At 41.9% G+C, this 21,035-nt stretch overlaps 1 protein-coding gene across 20 annotated transcripts in view; it reads left to right on the plus strand.

Annotated features, from left to right (window-relative positions):
* Nucleotides 1–21,035, plus strand: part of LOC140193984 (protein GREB1-like) — a 458,873-nt gene that overhangs the window by 239,022 nt on the left and 198,816 nt on the right. For 18 of the 20 annotated variants that reach the window (XM_072251241.1, XM_072251242.1, XM_072251240.1 and 15 more), the window contains 2 exons: nucleotides 669–1,008; nucleotides 16,873–16,988. In XM_072251241.1, the coding sequence (XP_072107342.1) occupies nucleotides 669–1,008; nucleotides 16,873–16,988 (456 nt within the window). Of the gene's footprint in view, nucleotides 1–668; nucleotides 1,009–1,235; nucleotides 5,782–16,872; nucleotides 16,989–21,035 lie in introns of those variants that run through there. The other 2 variants (XM_072251258.1, XM_072251259.1) reach the window with 2 other exon arrangements.

Here is a 21,035-nt window from a genome sequence, read left to right on the forward strand (position 1 = left end):
CATGCCTCGATGGAAGTTGGTTCACTTTATCATTTCCTGTCACTCACATGTTCAGATACTCTGGCACCTAGCATCACTTTATGTATATAAGCTAATCTTATGTATATTTGGCCATACTCAACAGTTACTTGTACATTCTTTTATACTTACATTGTGTTTTTTTAAATCCTGCATTGGATCTGGAGTAACAATCATTTGGTTCTCCTTTACCCTCGTGAACTGAAGAATGAAAATAAACAATCTCAACTCTTGAGTCTTGAATCTTAACAAATCATTTTGATGTTTACAATTGCATCTGTAGAATTACAATCCTGAGACTCTGCTGTTTTTATTCCAGAAAGTTTGGAAACCTGTTTGCTAATTAGGAAATGTATTCCCAATAATTCAATCTCATTTCATAGGAATCCAGATTTAGTAAATCGTGTGTATGATTAAGAAGTGGTATAAAATGGTTCCAGAATGTGGAATTATGACCACTAATGAAGTCTAGAACATGTGTTTTTCTTCAATGTTTAATACCTCTAATGTCAATTGAAAGCTTTGAAATTCCATGTGGGTATACATTGAAATTGTAAGGCAATTAATTTAGAGAGCTTCATATTTTATATTGGTTGTTCCATTGTCAATGATGAGAGAATAAAGACCAATTCTTTTTGTTTTGGTTTCAGGTTTCCCACAATACACAGTGCAGTGACCTGGACATATATTTTAATTCAGCATTACTCTGCAGCAATGATGGTAACAGCAGGGCACTTGCAGATGAAGAACTACTCTTCTGTGGAAACATTAGAGATAATTCAGAGCCTTATTAACTCCGCAAGGAGCTGCCCAAGTAGTCATGGGTACATGGTTGTACTCAGGATTCCCTCTGTTTCTCTGGCTGCACTGGCATATGAACGGTTAAGTCAAGTTAGGTGCCGTTTGGGTCTGCAATATACATTTGAAATCATCCTTGGGACACCAAATGCAAGGATCACTATTGACCAGCACTTTATAACACGACTGAAGGTAACCAATGGTCTATATTTACAATGACTTAATTCCATATCAAATAGGATATGAATTGATCTCTTTTCGTTATGTAGATGTTCCTTGGTGCCTATAGTATTTTCATCAGTATACTGAGTATGCAAAGAGGTAGTTGTATAGTTGTTTGTTAGGTAGAATGTCTAGCTATTTAAATATTGAGACTCCTACTAGCAGACTAAATGTTCTGGACTGTGACAATGTTGCAGAAAAGGCAGACTGTGACTTCCTATCCAATCGGGTCACGATGTGAATGTACAATGGGATGCAGACAGAACACCAAACCTGTGGTTACAGATACAATGTCCTTTTTTTCACCAAAAGCAACAAATTGTTAGAAGGAGTCGAGGGGGGGAAATTACTTGACAATGTTGGAACTCTGCCTCCCATCACACGTGAGGAAAAAGCAACTTGGTTGACTACTTGGAAAACCAATGATTGTAGTGCTATGGACTAAGACCTAGGAAGTGGTGTTAACCAATGGTCCAGAAAGAATGTGATAATCCAGAAGGCCTCAATATAGACTCTATGATTCAGAAAAGGCTGACTTCTGTGTGTATAATGATCTATAGTGTAACAATGAAAGAACCTAGCGTTCTGGACTGGCTCTCTTCATCTATTTGCTGCCTTTGAAAGAACCTTGAGTTAATACTCTGCAAGACAAATATAGATCTGGTTTCTAACCTGTTTAATTTTACAGTAAACAAAACATAAGGTACATGGATGAGATAAATGACACTCGATACGGTTGATGTCTATCTTCCATTTCTGTATTGCCCCAATTATACAAGACATCATGCATGGACCCACACTTTCTTAAAGAATGAGAAGTACAATACAATCTCTTTGTAATCAAAACTGCCAACCATAGAAGATGATTGTTTCCTCCAGAATTTTGTCTTCTTCTTGAATTTTGAACTGTGACAGATCCCTTGATATTTTGCTTTATTTCTAATAACGTTGATCTTGGGAAACTTTGCTACATTTCTGGATGTCTTTCTGCCGAATTTCCTTACATGACAATGTAATAGTAAGGCATTGATTTACTGTATTGTCATAAAATGTTGCTCCAGCAGTCTGAAAAGGCTGCAATTTGCAATAAAATAGTCCTGGAGACAACATTTTGTTTTTAACAAATCCTCATCACAAAAGGGATCTGCAATCTGGTGACTAAGTAAAATACAGGAGGTCCAGGTATGACCTCTGGAAAGCCATCTCACATACGAAGTGGCAATTCTGGACCAAACTTGAATCACTGGAGGATGCTGACAGCTGTGGTCGGGTTTGAATGCTATCACCTCCTACAAAGTGAGTAAGCAACATAGGTGACAACAAGGTCTCACTTCCAGGTGAGCTCAATGTGTTTTATGCTCGCTTTGACCATGAAAACATGGAAACACCTTCATAAACTCTAACAGCCCCTGATGACCCTCTGATTTTAGTCTCTGAGGCTGACATATCCTTCAGGAGAGTGAACACAAAGAAAGCATCTGGCCCAGAGAGGGTACCTAGCCTAGTACCAAAAGACATTGGCAGAGTGTTCACTGATATCTTTAACCTCTCACTTCAGCAGTCTGAGGTACCCACCTGCTGAAATCAGGCTTCAATTTTACCACTGCCTAAGAAGAACATGGTAACCTGCCTCAATGACTATTGTCCAGTGGCACTTACGTCCACTCTGATGAAATGCTTTGAAAGGTTGGGAATGAACCCTATCAACTCCTGCCTGAGGAGTAGCTTGACTCCAGTTTGCCTAGCACCACAACAGGTCAACAGTAGATGCCATTTCATTGGCTCTTCACTCAACCCTGGAACACCTGGATAGGAAAGGTGCATACATCAGGATGTTCCTCATCAACCACAGCTTGACATTCAATACCAGCATCCCCTCAAACTAATCAATAAGCTCCAAAATCTTGGCCTCAATACCTCCTCGAAACTGGATTTTCAATTTTCTCACTTGCAGAACCAAGTCAGTTTAGATTGGTAATGGCATCTCCACAATTACCATTAGCACAGATGCATTATAAGGCTGTGTGCTTAGCCCCCTGTTCTACTTGTTTTATACTTATGACTGTGAGTTCTAAGCACAGCTCCAATGCCATATTTAAATTTGCTGATGACACCACTGTCATTGGCTAAAAGAAAGGTGGTGACAAATCAACAGATAGGAGGGAGATTGAAAATCTGGCTGAGTGGTGCCACAACAAGAACCTCTTACTCAATGTCAGCAAGTCCAAAGAACTGATTATTGACTACTAGAGGAGGAAACCAGAGGTCCATGAGCCAGTCATCATCAGGGAATCAGAGGTGCAGAGGGTCAGTAACTTTAAATCCTTCGGATTTATCATTTCAGAGGATCTATCCTGGGTCCAGCAAGTAACTGCCTTTACAAAGAAAGCACAGCAGCGCTTCAACTTCCTTAGAAGTTGGCGAAGATTTGGCATGTCAAATGAAACTTTGATAAATTTTTAGACGTGTGGTGGAGAGTATATGGACAAATTGGAAACACCAACACCTTTGAACTGAAAAGCCTACAAATAGTGGATACAGCCCAATACATCATGGACAAAGTCCTTCCCACTATTGAACACAACTACATGGAACGCTGCTGTAGGAACACTGCATCCATCATCAAGGACCCACACTAAGCCAAGCTCTCTTCTCTCTGCTGTCATCAGGAAAGAAGTACAGGAGCCTCAGGATCCACACCACCAAGTTCAAGGACAATTATTACCCCTCAACTATCAGACTCTTGAATCACAGTGGATAACTTCACTCGCCCCAACACTGAACTGTTCCCGTTACCTATGGACTCACTTTCAAGGACTCTTCATCTCATATTCTTGATATTTATTGCTTATTTATTGACTAATTTTCTTTTTTCTTTTTGTTTTGCACAGTTCGTTGTCTTTTGTACATTGGTCGGTGCTATGTGCAGTCCTTCATTAATTCTATTGTGTTTTTAGTATTTACTGTGAATACATGCATGAAAAATTATCATAAGGTTGTATATGATGACCTATGTGTACTTTGATAATGAATTCATTTTCAACCATGAACTTTGAACATCACTCCCAAACAAAGGTAACAACTCAGAAGTTAATAAAACCAGAATATTTTGGGCTATCTGTTATGTTGGAAAAAGATTTCATGCAAAGACTTTTAATTGCCATTCATATCACATTATTCTGCTCAATTACTCTGGCTGTGACCAAGTATTAACCCTTAATTCTTAGTTGGATCCTAGGTTTTAGTAAGACCTTTAGTAAAAAAAGACAGAAGAGAGGAGCAGTAGTAACTGGGCACTTAATAGTCAGAGGAACAGACAGGAGATACTGTGGACATTAACGGACGCTTGAATGCCAGGGTCAGGGACGTCTCAGATTGTGTCCACAGCATTTTGGAAGGGGAGCCAGATGTCTTGGGGCATACTGGTACCAATGGCACAAGGAGGAAAAGCAATGAGGCTCTGAACAGAGAATTTAGAGAGTTAGGCAGAGAGCTGAGAAGCAGGACTTCCAGGATAGTAATCTCTGGATTGCCACCTGTGCCATGCACCTGTGAGGGTAGAAACAGGATGATTTGGCAGATAAATATGTGGCTGAGAGGGTGGTGCAGGGGGCAGGGCTTCAGGTACTTGAATCATTGAGATCTGTTCTGGGTGAGGTATGACCTGTATAAAAGGGATGAACCTGAACCTGAGGGGGACAATATTCTCGCAGAAGGCTTTGTTAGAGGTGTTAGGGAGGGTTTAAGCTAATTTGGCAGAGGGATGGGAACTGGAATGAAGGGACTCAGAATAGGACGGATGGTAAAAAAGCAAAGATAGTGTGCAGTCAGAATATCAGGAAGGGCAGACAGATGATAGGACTCAATTGCAGACAACAGGGTGAGTATCTGCATTAGGGATACAAAATCAAAAAGGGTAGCAAACACAGTACTTAAGGTGTTATGTCTCAAAGCATGGAGTATAAGAAATAAAGTGGATGATCTTGTTGCACTTTTACAAGTTGTCAGGTATGATGTGGCCATAACTGAATCATGGCTGAAAGATGGTTATAGTTGGGAGCTGAACGTCCAAGCTTACACATTGTATTGGAGGGATAGGAAGGTAGGCAGAGGAGGTGGCATGGCTCAGCTGGTAAAGAATGGCATCAAATCATGAGAAAGATGTGACATAGGATCAGAAGATGTTGAATCCTTTTGTGTTGAGTTAAGAAACTGCAAGAGTAAAAGGACCCTGATGGCAGTTATATACAGTCCGCCAAACAGTGGCTGGGATGTGGACTACAGATTACAGTGGGAAATAAAAGAGGCAAATCAAAAGGGCAGTATTATGTTAGTCATGGGAACTTTTAACTTGCAGGTAGATTAGAAAAATCAGATTGGTAATGGATCTTGAGAGAGTGAATTTGTTGAATGCCTGTGAGATGGCTTTTTAGAGAAACTTGTCATTGAGCTTACTAGGGGAATCAGCTATACTGGATTGGGTGTTATATAATGAACCGGAGGTGATTTGGGAACTTAAGGTAAAATAACCCTTAGGAGGCAGTGATCACAGTAAGATTGATTTCAACTTGAAATTTGATAGGGAGAAAGTAAAGTCTGTTGTAGCAGTATTTCAGTGAAGTAAAGGAAATTACAGTGATATGAAAGAGGAGTTGGCCAAAGTAAATTGGAAGAAGATTTTAGAAACGTAAACACGAGGAATTCTGCAGATGCTGGAAATTCAAGCAACACATATCAAAGTTGCTGGTGAACGCAGCAGGCCAGGCAGCATCTCTAGGAAGAGGTACAGTCGACGTTTCGGGCCGAGACCCTTCGTCAGGACTAACTGAAGAAAGAGCTAGTAAGAGATTTGAAAATGGGAGGGGGGGAGGAGGAGATCCGAAATGATAGGAGAAGACAGGAAGGGGAGGGATGGAGCCAAGAGCTGGACAGGTGATTGGTAAAAGGGATATGAGAGGATCATGGGACAGGAGGCCCAGGGAGAAGGAAAAGGGGGAGGGGGGGAAAAACCCAGAGGATGGGCAAGGGGTATAGTCAGAGGGACAGAGGGAGAAAAAGGAGAGAGAGAGAAAGAATGTGTGTATATAAATAAATAACGGATGGGGTACGAGGGGGAGATGGGGCATTAGTGGAAGTTAAAGAAGTCAATGTTCATGCCATCAGGTTGGAGGCTACCCAAACGGAATATAAGGTGTTGTTCCTCCAACCTGAGTGTGGCTTCATCTTTACAGTAGAGGAGGCCGTGGATAGACATATCAGAATGGGAATGGGATGTGGAATTAAAATGTGTGCCACTGGGAGATCTTGCTTTCTCTGGCGGACAGAGCGTAGGTGTTCAGCAAAACGATCTCCCAGTCTCGGGTCCCCCCCCACCTTTCCTTCTCCCTGGGCCTCCTGTCCTATGATCCTCTCATATCCCTTTTTCCAATCACCTGTCCAGCTCTTAGCTCCATCCCTCCCCCTCCTGTCCTCTCCTATCATTTTGGATCTCCCCCTCCCCCTCCCACTTTCAAATCTCTTACTAGCTCTTCTTTCAGTTAGTCCTGACGAAGGGTCTCGGCCCAAAACATCAACTGTACCTCTTTCTAGAGATGCTGCCTGGCCTGCTGCGTTCACCAGCAACTTTGATGTGTGTTGGAAGAAGATGCTGGCAGGGATGACAGCAGAGCAGTAATGGCTTGAGTTTCCAGGAAAACATGAGGAAGGTGCAGGGTAGTGTGTGTGTCTTCAGATTCGTCTGGGGATCCAAGATGGAGCGGGTGAGACGGACCGTCATGCACAAGTCCCTGGACAACGGGGGCAAGAATGCCCCCAATGTCGCCCTCACCCTGATGGCCAGCTTCGTATGTGGCTGCATCAGGTTGTGTGTAGAACCCAGGTATGTGGGCACCAAATACCACTATGTGCCCAGGTTCTACCTGTCGCCCTGGCTACGAAGGATGGGTCTGGCCCCACTCCCGCGCAACGCCCCAGTCAGCTGGTCGTTGCCGGCATACCTGTCCTACATAGCAAAGTTCTTCCAGGAGAACGCCTTTGACCACAGGGCCATCAGGCAGTGGTCGGCACGTAGTGTCCTGCAGGCACTGCAGGAGAAGGACATGATGGACACAGTGGGGTGGTTCCCTGAGCAGACTGTCCAGTTCATCTGGCAAAATGCCTCATCGCCAGATCTCACCAACAGGCACCAAGACCTCACCTGGCTGGCGGTGAGAGGGGCCCTCCCAGTCAGAGCCCTCCTGTACACCCGGAACGTCGTCTCCGCACCCCACTGCCCACGGGAGGACTGCAGTGAGGAGGAGTCTGTGACCCACCTCTTTGCACCCTGTCAGTTCGCAAAGAGGGTGTGGAGGAGGATGGACGGGCTGGTGTCACGTTTTATCCCCAGCAGCTGCGTAACAGAGGACTCTCTGATCTACGGGCTGTTCCCAGGGACGCACACGGAGACCAACATCCGGTGCTGCTGGCAGATCATCAACTCGGTGAAAGACGCTCTTTGGTCGGCCCGAAACTTGATGATCTACCAGCACATGGAGATGTCCGTGGGAGAATGCTGCCGACTGGCACATTCTTGGCTGCAGGAGTACGTGCTGAGGGACGCACTGAAACTCGGTGCAGCCATCGCAAGGGCCCGGTGGGGAAGGACCACAGTATAGGTTTCTCCACCCGTAGGAGTGGGAGGGGTCGGTGGGCGGGGAGTATACCCTTCAACAATGATATGGTAAGCTGAACTACTGGAGTGCCACGTGGGTGGCTATAAATACGGATATGTATTGAGTATAATGCAAACGTATGTAAAGGATGAAAAGTTATTGAATGGTTTATTGTATATATTTATTTTGAATAAAGTATATTTTGAAATTAAAAAAAAATGTATTTCAAAAACAAAGAAATAGTTGCCTGGATTGGGGAGCATGCCCTATGAGAATAGCTTGAGTGAACCTGGCCTTTTCTCCTTGGAGCGACGGAAGATGAGAGGTGACCTGATAGAGGTGTATAAGATGATGAGAGGCATTGATCATGTGAATTGTCAGAGGCTTTTTCCCAGGGCTGAAATGGCTAACATGAGAGGGCACAGTTTTAAAGTGCTTTGAAGCAGGTGCAGAGGAGATGTCAGGGGTAAGTTTTTTCATAGAGAGTGATGAGTGATGGAATGGGCTGCCGGCGACGGTGGTGGAGGCAGATACGACAAGAGACTATTAGGAAAATAGAGGGCTATGGGTAGCCCTACATAATTTCTAAAGTAAATACATGTTTGGCACAGCATCATGGGTCGAAGGGCCTGTAGGGTTTCTATGTTTCTGTGTTCTGTGTTACTGAAATAGCAAAATAGTACAACTGTGGCTGTCAAGGGAAGTCAAAGCTAATGTAAAAGCAAAAGAGAGGGCAAACAACAAAGCAAAATTTAGTGGGAAGATAGAGGATTGGAAAGCTTTTAAAAACCTACAGGAAGCAACTAAAAGAATCATTCGGAGGGAAAGGATGAAATATGAAAGCAAGTTAGCTAATGATATCAAGTTGGATAGAAAAAGCTTTTTCAAGTATGTAAAAAATAAAAGAGAGTTGAGAGTGGATATAGGTCTGTTAGAAAATGAGGCCGGAGAAATAATAATGCATTGGCAGATGAACTAAATGAGTATTTTGCATCAGTCTTCACTGTGGAAGACAGTGTGCCAGGTGTTGAAGGTGTGAGGGAAGAGAAGTGAGTGCAGTTGCTATTACAAGGGAGAAGGTTCTCAAAACGCTGAAAGACCTAAAGGTACATAAGCCACCCGGACCAGATGACCAGGTGTTGGGACCACTTCTTTCTGCGCTCTATATCAATGATTTAGATAGTCATAGTCATAGTCATAGTCATAGTCATATTCATACTTTATTGATCCTGGGGGAAATTGGTTTTCGTTACAGTTGCACCATAAATAATAAATAGTAATAGAAATAGTAATATTACTATTAGTAAATAATAAATAGTAATAGTCATAGAAATAATAAATAGTAATAGAATAGTAATAGAAAATAGTAATAAATAGTTAAATAGTAACATGTAAATTATGCCAGTAAATTATGAAATAAGTCCAGGACCAGCCTATTGGCTCAGGGTGTCTGACCCTCCAAGGGAGGAGTTGTAAAGTTTGATGGCCACAGGCAGGAATGACTTCCTATGACGCTCTGTGTTGCATTTCAGTGGAATGAGTCTCTGGCTGAACGTACTCCTGTGCCCACCCAGTACATTATGTACTGGATGGGAGACATTGACCAAGATGGCATGCAACTTAGACAGCATCCTCTTTTCAGACACCACCGTCAGAGAGTCCAGTTCCATCCCCACAACATCACTGGCCTTACGAATGAGTTTGTTGATTCTGTTGGTGTCTGCTACCCTCAGCCTGCTGCCCCAGCACACAACAGCAAACATGATGGCACTGGCCACCACAGACTCACAGAACATCCTCAGCATCGTCCGGCAGATGTTAAAGGACCTCAGTCTCCTCAGGAAATAGAGACGGCTCTGACCCTTCTTGTAGACAGCCTCAGTGATCATTGACCAGTTCAGTTTATTGTCAATTCGTATCCCCAGGTATTTGTAATCCTCCACCATGTCCACACTGACCCCTTGGATGGAAACAGGGATCACCGGTACCTTAGCTGTCCTCAGGTCTACCACCAGCTCCTTAGTCTTTTTCACATTAAGCTGCAGATAATTCTGCTCACACCATGTGACAAAGTTTCCTACCGTAGCCCTGTACTCATCCGCATCTCCCTTGCTGATGCATCCAACTATGGCAGAGTCATCCGAAAACTTCTGAAGATGACAAGACTCTGTGCAGTAGTTGAAGTCCAAGGTGTAAATGGTGAAGAGAAAGGGAGACAAGACAGTCCTCTGTGGAGCCCCAGTGCTGCTGATCACTCTGTTGGACACACAGTGTTGCAAGCACACGTCTGCCACTCAGGTAATCAAGAATCCATGACACCAGGAAAGCATCCACCTGCATCGCTGTCAGCTTCTCCCCCAGCAGAGCAGGGCAGATGGTGTTGAACGCACTGGAGAAGTCAAAAAACATGACCCTCACAGTGCTCACTGGCTTGTCCAGGTGGGCGTAGACACGGTTCAGCAGGTAGACAATGGCATCCACAACTCCTAGTCGGGGCTGGTAGGCGAACTGGAGGGGATCTAAGTGTGGCCTGACCATAGGCCAGAGCAGCTCCAGAACAAGTCTCTCCAGGGTCTTCATGATGTGGGAGGTCAATGCCACCGGTCTGTAGTAGATGATGAAATAGATGGCTTTGTTGCTAAGTTTGTAAATATGAAGAGTGGTGGAGGGGCAGATAGTGTTGAGAGAACAGAAAGACTGCAGAATGACTCAGGTTATGAGAATAGGAAAGAAACGGGCAAGTGAGATACAGTGTTGGAAAATGCATGGTCATGCACTTTGGTAGTAGAAATCAATGTGCAGACTATTTTCTAAATGACAGAAAATCCAAAAATCTGAAATGCAAAGGGACTTGGGTGTCCTTGTGCAGAGCAGCCTAAAGGCTAACTTGCAGGTTGAGCTGGTGGTGAGCAAGGCAAATGCAATGTTAGCATACATTTCAAGAGGTCTGGAATACAAGAGCAGGGATGTGATGCTGAGGCTTTTTAAGGCACTGGCGATGCCTCACCTTGAGTATTGTGAACAGTTTTGGGCTTCTTATCAAAGAAAGATGTGGCATTGGAGAGGATTCAGAGGAGTTTCACACGGATGATTCCGGGAATGAAAGGGTTATCATATGAGGAACATTTGATGGATCTGGGCCTGTGTTCACTGGAATTTAGAAAGATGAAGGGGACTCTCATTGAATCCTTTCAAACGTTGAAAGGTCTAAACAGAGTAGATGTGGAAAGGATATTTTCCATGGTGGGGGAGCTTAGAACAAGAGGGCACAGCCTCAGAATAGAGGGGCGTCCATTTATACACAGTTACAGAGAAATTTCTTTAGCCAGAGGATGGTGAATTTGTGGAATTTGTTACCTCAGACAGCTGTGGAGGCCAGGTCCTTGGGTGTATTTAAGGCAGAGATTGATAGGTTCTTGATTGGCTATGGAATCAAAGGTTTCGGGGAGGAAGTCAGTGAGTGGGTCTGAGGAAGTGAAAAAAGGATCAGCCATGGTTGAATGGCGGTGCAGACTTGATGGGCCAAATGGCCTGATCTGCTCTTATGTCTTATGGTCTTAGTCTGATTGGGAATCTCCCCCATTTTATTGGAAATTCGCTTGACTAATGTAATTTCACCTTCTTTTAGCCATCAATCTTCATTTCTTTCACCAGATGGAATAATGTCCACTTGTACTTTGGTGTATGTTAAAATAAAAATGGTACTTCCTGTAGGTGTTATATTGGCAGTTGCTAATGGCACGAAAAGACCTGTGCGCTCGAATTAGCTCTCAAATGAAATGATCTGATGTAAATAATGATTTCCAATGTAGCTTTTAACCTGCTATCATCTTGTTGATTTTATTTGTCATTGTTATGGATCCCTGGGGTTCCACTCATGAACATTCTGGTGTTCAATTTGTGATTAATTTATGCAAGTCATTAACAAAAGATGTGACCCGATTTGACATTGTACGTAATATTAAAACAATTACAAACTTCAATTTTACGTTTTCTGAAAACTCATTACAATACCCTGAGGTAATCTAAATTCAAGTCTTTAACATCCTTCTGCTGTTCTCTTTCTGTCCTTGAGCTAAATAGGCATTATGTCCTAAATGGTCTGCCTTCTCATTTCATTTTATTTGAATGGATTGACCCTCATTATTAATGACACCTCTACAAGCATTTGGATAGACAGGGACTTATTAGGGAGAGTCAACATGGCTTTGTGCGTGGTAGGTCATGTTTGACCGATCTATTGGAGTTTTTCGAGGAGGTTACCAGGAAAGTGGATGAAGGGAAGGCAGTGGATATTGTCTACATGAACTTTAGTAAGGCCTTTGACAAGATCCCGCATGGGAGGTTAGTTAGGAAAATTCAGTCGCTAGGTATACATGGAGAGGTGGTAAATTGGATTAGACATTGGCTCCATGGAAGAAGCCAGAGAGTGGTGGTAGAGAATTGCTTCTCTGAGTGGAGGCCTGTGACTAGTGGTGTGCCACAGGGATCAGTGCTGGGTCCATTGTTATTTGGCATCTATATCAATGATCTGGATGATAATGTGGTAAATTGGATCAGCAAATTTGCTGATGATACAAAGATTGGAGGTGTAGTAGACAGTGAGGAAGGTTTTCAGAGCCTGCAGAGGGACTTGGACCAGCTGGAAAAATGGGCTGAAAAATGGCAGATGGAGTTTAATACCAACAAGTGTGAGGTATTGCACGTTGGAAGGACAAACCAAGGTAGAACATACAGGGTTAATGGTAAGGCACTGAGGAGTGCAGTAGAACAGAGGGATCTGGGAATACAGATACAAAATTCCCTAAAAGTGGCATCACAGGTAGATAGGGTCGTAAAGAGAGCTTTTGGTACATTGGCCTTTATTAATCGAAGTATTGAGTATAAGAGCTGGAATGTTATGATGAGGTTGTATAAGGCATTGGTGAGGCCGAATCTGGAGTATTGTGTTCAGTTTTGGTCACCAAATTACAGGAAGGATATAAATAAGTTTGAAAGAGTACAGAGAAGGTTTACAAGGATGTTGCCGGGACTTGAGAAACTGAGTTACGGAGAAAGGTTGAATAGGTTAGGACTTTATTCCCTGGAGCGTAGAAGAATGAGGGGAGATTTGATAGAGGTATATAAAATTATGATGGGTATAGATAGAGTGAATGCAAGCAGGCTTTTTCCACTGAGGCAAGGGGAGAAAAAAACCAGAGGACATGGGTTAAGGATGAGGGGGGGAAAAGTTTAAAGGGAACATTAGGGCGGGCTTCCTCACACAGACAGTGCTGGGAGTATGGAATGAGCTGCCAGATGAGGTGGTAAATGCGGGTTCTTTTTTAACACTTAAGAATGAATTGGACAGATACATGGATGGGAGGTGTATGGAGGGATATGGTCTGTGTGCAGGTCAGTGGGACTAGGCAGAAAATGGTTCAGCACAGTCAAGGAGGGCCAAAAGGCCTGTTTCTGTGCTGTAGTTTTTCTGTGGTTTCTAAGTTATGGAATTCTTTTACCTTGAGAAATTCCAATAAACAACGATGGATAATATCACAGTAGTTTCAGGATAAAACTGAATAGTAGAATATTAGTTAGTAAGTAATACAGTGCAGAAGAGGTTGTTCTAGCCCTTCGAGCTGCACCGCCCAGCCACCCCCAGATTAACTCTAGCCTAATCTCAGGACAACTTGCAATGACCAATTAACCAACTAACCAGTATGTTTTTGGACTGTGGAGGAGACCGTTGAACCCAGAGGAAACCCACACGGGGAGAACGTACAAACTCCTTAAAGGCAGTGTCGGGAATTGAACCCCGGGTTGCCGGTATTGTAAACCGTTGTGCTAACCACTCTGTCAGATGCTTAACGTGGCAAATTCAAGAGCGATTTGTTTTTGTCTTCTGGTCGACCTGGTTAATACTTATTTCTCAGCTAACAGTACTAAAATAAGTAGAACACAGCACAGTTCTGGCCTTTTGGCCCACAATGTTGTTTCGACCTTTTAACCTTCTCCAAGATCAATCTAACCCTTCCCTCATACATAGTCCCCCATTTTTCTTTCATCCATATGCCTATCGAAAAGTCTGTAAAATGTGCCTAATGTATCTGCCATCACCACCACCCCCAGCAGTGCATTCCATGCACCCACTATTCTCTGTTTAAAAAAAAAACTTACTTCTGATATTCCTTCTATATTTTTCCTCCAATCACCTTAAAACTGCTTCCTTTTGTATTAGCCATTGCCACCCTGGGGGGGAAAAGCTCTAGTTGTCCATTCTGTCAGTGTGTCTTTATCATCTTGTACACTTCTACCATCCTCTCATCTTCCTTCGCTCCAAATCAAAAAGCCCTAGCTCACTCACCCTTTTCTCATTGGATATATTCTCTAATCCAGGCGGAATCCTGGTAAATCTCCTCTGCACCCTCTCTAAAGCTTCCACATCCTTCCTGTAATAAGGCAACCAGAACTGAACAGAATACTCCAAGTGCAGTTTACCCAGAGTTTTTTTTTTAGAGCAGTAACAGCACCTTGCAGTTCTTGAACTCAGTCTCCTGACTAATGAAGGCCAACATATCTTCTTAACTACCCTTTCAATTTATGCAGCAACTTTGAGGGATCTTGGTCTCCAAGATCCCTCTGTTCCACAACACTGCTAAGAATCCTGTCATTAACTTTATATTCTTCCTTCAAGTTCGATTTCCAAAGTGAATCACTTCACACTTTTCCAGGTTAAGCTCTATCTGCCACTTCTCAGTCCAACTCTGCATCCTGTCAATGTCCCGTTTTCACCTACGACAACCTTCTACGCCAGCGGTCCCCAACCACCGGGCCGCAAAGCATGCGCTACCGGGCCGCGAGGAAACGATATGATTTGGCGATATGAGTCAGCTGCACCTTTCCTCATTCCCTGTCACGCCCACTATTGAGCTTGAATGCACGCGAGGTCATGACCCGCACATCATCCATTTCAGCGCGGGAAGGAGATCAACTCCTCGAGCTTGCAAATGACAGCGGGCTGAAAAGCATGTTTGACATAACATCTCTGCCGGCATTCTGGATCAAAGTCATGGCTAAATATCCTGAGATAGCCACGAAAGCACTGAAAATGTTGCTTCCGTTTCCAACATACCTCTGCAATGAATGCAACGAAAACTTAATTGCGGAATAGACTGGACATGAGGAACCTCCTTCGAGTATTGCTGTCTCCCATCACCCCTCGATAGGACCGTCTTGTTGCAGGAGAACAAGCCCAGGGCTCCCACTGATTCAGCGATATTGGTGTATTGCAATGACTTTATATGTTCATATGGGGAAAATATGTGCTGTGTGTTTAATATCCAAACGTTACTTAAAATGGTATGATGCTATTGACTTATATAACAATTGCAGCAGGGAAATAGGCGATCGCTGCCCTTCTAGTCTGTGCCGAACGCTACTCTCACCTAGTCCCACCAACCTGCACTTAGCCCATAACCCTCCATTCCTTTCCTGTCTATATACCTATCCAATTTTTCTTTAAATGATAATATCGAACCTGCCTCTACCACTTCTACTGGAAGTTCGTTCAACACTTGCTTCAAGCTCCCCTGATAATTGACTTATCGATATATTCATGCGAGGAAAATATGCGCTGTGTGTTTAATATTAAATTCGTTAGATAAACCCTTTTAGAAACGAAATTGAGTGTATTAGCCACTTATCACCTATATTGTGTTCGTGATTAACACCCCCCCCGACAGAATCGCCAAAACCGATTTGTAGAAAAAAATCGGCACGTACATGCATGCGCACTGGTGCCCGCGCAAGGCTTCATGGTCATTGTAGTCTTTCTCGGGGTAAACCCAACGCATTTGCTACCCTTGTTCGTTGGCAACCCTATTCCCCCCCCCCCCCCCCCCCCCACTGGCCGGTCTGCAAGAATATTGTTAATATGAAACCGGTCCGCAGTGCGAGAAAGGTTGGGGACCCTATCCACAACATCGACCTTTGTATCATCTGCAAACTTGCTAAGTCAGCCTTGCACTTCATCTATGTCATTTCTAAACAAAATCACAAAGAGCAGGGTCTCACAACAGATCCCTGTGGAAGACCACTAATCACGGACCTTCATGTTGAATATGCTCCATCTACTACCCCCCCCCCTGTCTTCTACGGGAAGCCAGTTCAGAATCCATGCAACCAAGTCTAAACTTATTGCAGCATGGGCATTCATTGCTCTGTTTTCCTTCATTCCAACTCTGACTGTAGTTCAAAAAGTGTTCATTGACTTTTAAGTGTTCTGCTTTCCATTGGAGCAATGAAGGATAATAGGATATTTGACAGAGATTTCCAAAGTTAGTAAGCATCTACATAAGGCAAGTAGGAACTTTGCATAATGATGTGCAATTGTCAGTTTAAAATGATCACAAATGTAGTGAAATGGGGAATTAACTGAAATGTTTCCATTCTAAAAGTTCCTGAAGTATGAAGTACTTTGTCACCAGGATTACTTGAAACTGTATTCATTGAATTGGGTAGTGAGAAATAAAGGTATTTGTGGAAGAGAATAAAAAATCATATTAAGTCGGAATTGCTCTTTCAAAGAGATGGTTATGCCACACCGGGCAGAACAGTTGACTTTAATTATGTGACCTTCTAATTTTTAAGTACCGCAGCACTTCTTGTCATTTCACAAACTGACAGCTTGTTCACCTTCTCTGAGTCTCAGGCAGTTATTTATCTACATATTTAATATTCTGTTTATCAGTGATATAAATCCCTGCAGCTTGATATCAACGGCTGCAAACAGATTGAAAAATAGTCGTCAGGCCTATGTGACTAAATAAATAAAACAAACACACAATACTGGACGAACTCAGTAAACCAGGCCGCATCTATGGAAAAGAGTAAACATTCAACATTTTGGGTTGAGACCCTGTTGATGAAGGGTCTTGGCCTGAAACATTAACTGTTCACTCTTTTTCATTGATGCTGCCTGGCCTGCTGAGTTTGTTCAGCATTCTTGGATTTTTGGCACCTGCAGATTTTCTCATCTTTGTGACCAAATAAGTGGTTCTCTATTCTCTTTTTGTGAATTCTTACAATATTTCATTTGATCTACAGATAGGAGCATTGGTTCTACTGAACAGATCAGAGTGAATACTCAGTAAATATTGTTGTGTACTACCATTTGATTACAGTATGTCTTTTGTTTTGAAAGGAGTGGCAAAAAATAGAAGATCCTGATTGGGTACCTCAGACTTATTTGGATCTTGAAGACCTACCCTGTATACTTATCTTGTCTGGCACCGATCATTATGGAGAATCTTTTCCAAGGTAGGTACATCCTGAAAACATGAGCTTGCTTCCGGCTGAAATTTCTCACCAGAATAATAAAGGGAAACTTGGTAAAGGAAGTGCATTCCCTGGTATCAAGAATATTGTGTGTGACCAGATTCAAGTTAACCAGTTCCCCTGCTTCAATCAAAAATCGCTCGCTGCAGAAAGAAGGGTCTCAGCCCACAACGTCAGCTGTTTATTCCCCTCCATGGATACTCTGACCAGATGAGTTCTTCCAGCAGTTAACATCTTTTCAAAAGTAATTATGATATTTTAAAAACATTAACTTCATTTTGTAGCAGCACACACAAAACACTGGAGGAACTCAGCAGGTCAGATAGCATCTATGGAAAAGTGTCTGTAGTTGATGTTTCAGATGACTTTGTGTTTCCACAAAGCTATCATCTGAATCTCTGAGCAAAATTACAACAAGGATGAGAAAGGTCTTTTATTTCCATTTTAGTGGTTTGATACAGTAGCTTGGTAGGTCACATGAGAGAATAAAAACAGAACTATGCTGACCTATGTCATTGACATATACAGTGGAGCTAGAAAGTTTGTGACCCCTTTAGAATTTTCTCTATTTCTGCATAGATATGACCAAAATTATGATCAGATCTTCACGTGTGTTCTAAAAGTAGATAAAGAGAACCCAATTAAAACACAAAATATATTATACCTGTTCATTTATTTATTGAGAAAAATGATCTAATATTACTTGTATTTGTTGGAAAAAGTATGTGAACCTTTGCTTTCAGTAACTGGTGTGACCCCCTTGTACAGCAATAACTTCAACCTAATGTTTCCGGTAACTGTTGATCAGTCCTGCACATCAGCTTAGAGGAATTTTAGACCATTCCTCCACAGAGTTCAAGATTTCTGGAATACTTTGCATGAACAGCCCTCTTCAGGTTATGGGCCACAGCATCTCAATTGGGTTAAGATCTGGACAATGACTTTGGTATTTCAAAACACGAATTTTCTTCTTTTCAAACCGTTCTGTTGTGGATTTACTCTTGTGTTTCGTATCATTGTCTTGTTGCATCATCCAGCTTCTATTAAGCTTCAGGTGACGGACTGCTACCCCAACATTCTTCTGTAAAATGTCTTGATACAATTTTGAATTCATTGTTCCCTGAACAACTGCAAGCTGTCCAGGCCCTGAGGCGGCAAAGCAGCCCCAAACTATGATGCTCCTTCTACCATGCTTCAGCATGTTGAGATGAGGTTTTGGTGTTGGTGCGCAGTGCGCTTTTTCCTCCAAGCAAAGCACTGCACACTTCTGCTGAGAAGTTCAACTTTTGTCCACAGAATATTGTCCCAGAAGCATTGTGGAGCATCCAGGTGGTCTTTGCAAACTTGAGGCATGCAGCAATGGTTGTTTGTTGAGCAGTGGTTTCCTCCATCGTGTCCTTCCATGAACACCATTCTTGTTCAGAGATTAGCATGTCCTAGGGATTTCTGCAGGTCTTTTGCTGTTATCCTTGGGTTCTTTTTCACCTCCTTCAGCATTGCACATTGTAATGTTGGTGTGGTCTTTGCAGGTTGTCCACTCCTAGGAAGAGTAGTGACAATACTGAGTTTCCTGCATTTGTAGACAATTTTTCTTACTGTGGACTGATGAACACTCAGGTCTTTAGAAATGCTTCCGTAGTCTTTTCCAGCTTCCTGCAACTCTACAATTCTTCCTCTAAGGTCCTCAGAAAGTTGTTTTGATCGAGTCATGGTCCAGATAAAGAGATTTCTCTTGAGAAGAGTAGGCTCTGTCAGTAACCTGACTTTGTGTATCTTTTTTAAAGGGCAGGGCACCTCTACAACCCACACCTCACTGAATCCAAATAGCTTTTGTAGAAGGCATTATCCCAGAGTTTCACATACTTTTTTGAACCTAGACTGTTATTGTTTAAATGGTGTACTCAATAATGGCGAGAAGAAGTACGATGTATTTGTGGTTATTAGTTTAGGCTGATGGTGTTCGTCTATTATTGTGACAGATGAAGATCAGACCATATTTTATAAATAATTCATGCAGAAAACCAGGTAATTGGAAAGGGTTTGTAAACTTTTTCTTGCAACTGTAAATGATCTGCTGAGCTATCCTTTCAAGGGGAATATGAATTTGTGTTGGCCACACTAATGAAGTCCAGACACTGAAAAGAACTACATTAAAAAAAATCCTTCTCTAAAGGCTGATTTATTCCAACTCTTAATCATTTTTATCAAACTGGATTTTGATCTCAAAATTGTTACACTCAAAATAATTATGACAGCAACAGAATTTGTCTCAAAAACTTTATTTTAAGACAATTAAAAGAAATGTTAGCCCTAAGGGCAAGCATTTTTTGTAGTTTTATAATTTCTTTTGATAAATCAACTACTTTGATAACTCACCCTTCTGAGTAGAAAGCATAGGTAATAGAAGGCAAGAAAATGTCCACTGATAATGCAGTTATGCTCTGCTTGATATTGTTGTGGCATGAAGAATCCCTAAGTCTATCACTGGTGTCTTAGCATTTGACTGATTAGACAGAGACTGTAACTGGATAAGCTAATTGGTAAATTTCATTGAACTTTTTATAAAGGTTAAGTCGCAATAATTAGGTCATAATTATTTTTCTTTTGAATCCCACAATTCTTTATAGTCTTACTCTAATTTCCACAGTGCTTCAATATCACTGCTCCCAAGTCTTTTCACTCAGTGAACATTAATTTCTTCTTCACTTCTTTCTGCTACAATTCTCTTGTTCCTTTTCATTCCACACCCTCTCCCTTATTTTTATCCTCTTTGTCATTGTGTTTCTTTTGTCCATTTTTTCCCTTCACAACATGTCCACTTACTGTTCTCCCACAAGTTTGAACTTGCTTAGTGAATCATGCAGTGTTGACCTATCAGCAAAAGGCTGAGTTCTTATTACAATACTTAATCAGCCTCCCAGAATTCATTTCGGAATTTGATTTAAATTTCATGATCACTGCCCAAGAGCTTTGAATTTACTGTTGGCCAGTGCCAACAGTAATAAGTGCAATTAGGCAACACTTTGAAACATTTTCTATTATACTTGTTTTTGAAAGTATTCTTTGATAGATTTAAGAAGGTGACTGTGCTGTTTACTGGTAGTTTTCCATGATAAATCTATTTTCTGTTTTATTAATTAAACTATTTTAAATATTATACAAAATAATGAAGGTTTACATATTATGGTAAACCTTTTAGAAAAATTTTAAAGACATTTCCAGACATTTTAAGAAATTTTGTTAATGTTTTTGCACATATTTAACATAACTTTTGAGTCTCCTTGTCAAATCACAAACAAGTATAGTTAATGGAAACTCGTCATAGTAATCAATGACCAGTTTATTGACCGGTAACAAGTTACAATATGATATTCTGTCACTTATATTAATTTTAATTGTTTTAAATAATCAGTGTAAATTGTGGTGAATAACTGTTATTATTCTCAAAAATAGACTTTATTCATGATAAATATATATAAATAGGAATAAGCAGTGCAAAATAATTGAATATTCATGATCATTACATTCAGTATTGTAAACTCTTTAAAATGGACACAAACAAACATAGCACTATTGCCACTCACGTGGTTCCATACTCCTTTCATTGGTTGAAGGGCTTCCTCACCCAAATCTGCTGCTCTGTGTAGTAGTGGAAGGAGCCTACACGGAAGTCCTTCCCCACAGAGCCTTAGAATTGGCTGCACTGAGCGTCCACGTTTCCATCAGCTCTTTCTCTTGCAGCCTGGTCTGTGCTAGTCTGCTGCATTCCCTTACAGGCATCGAGCTGTGCTGGAAGATCAACAGGTTTCCAAACTTGTGCTTGAACACCTATAAGTTTCTCAGCTAGCTGGTCAGTGTCAGGCAAAAGTGTATTGAGTAAGCCGCACCATGTAGCAGTGCACATGAAAACTGAAGCCAGTGGTTATCCCTGAGATTTCGCACACTGGCACATATTTAAAATCACTTTGTCCCTGCTCTAATTTCCTTAACCTTCCTGGCAGATACAGAGTTTTATATAGAAAGTAATCA

Source organism: Mobula birostris, chromosome 2 (assembly GCF_030028105.1).
Source record: "Mobula birostris isolate sMobBir1 chromosome 2, sMobBir1.hap1, whole genome shotgun sequence".
Lineage (NCBI taxonomy): Eukaryota > Metazoa > Chordata > Chondrichthyes > Myliobatiformes > Myliobatidae > Mobula > Mobula birostris.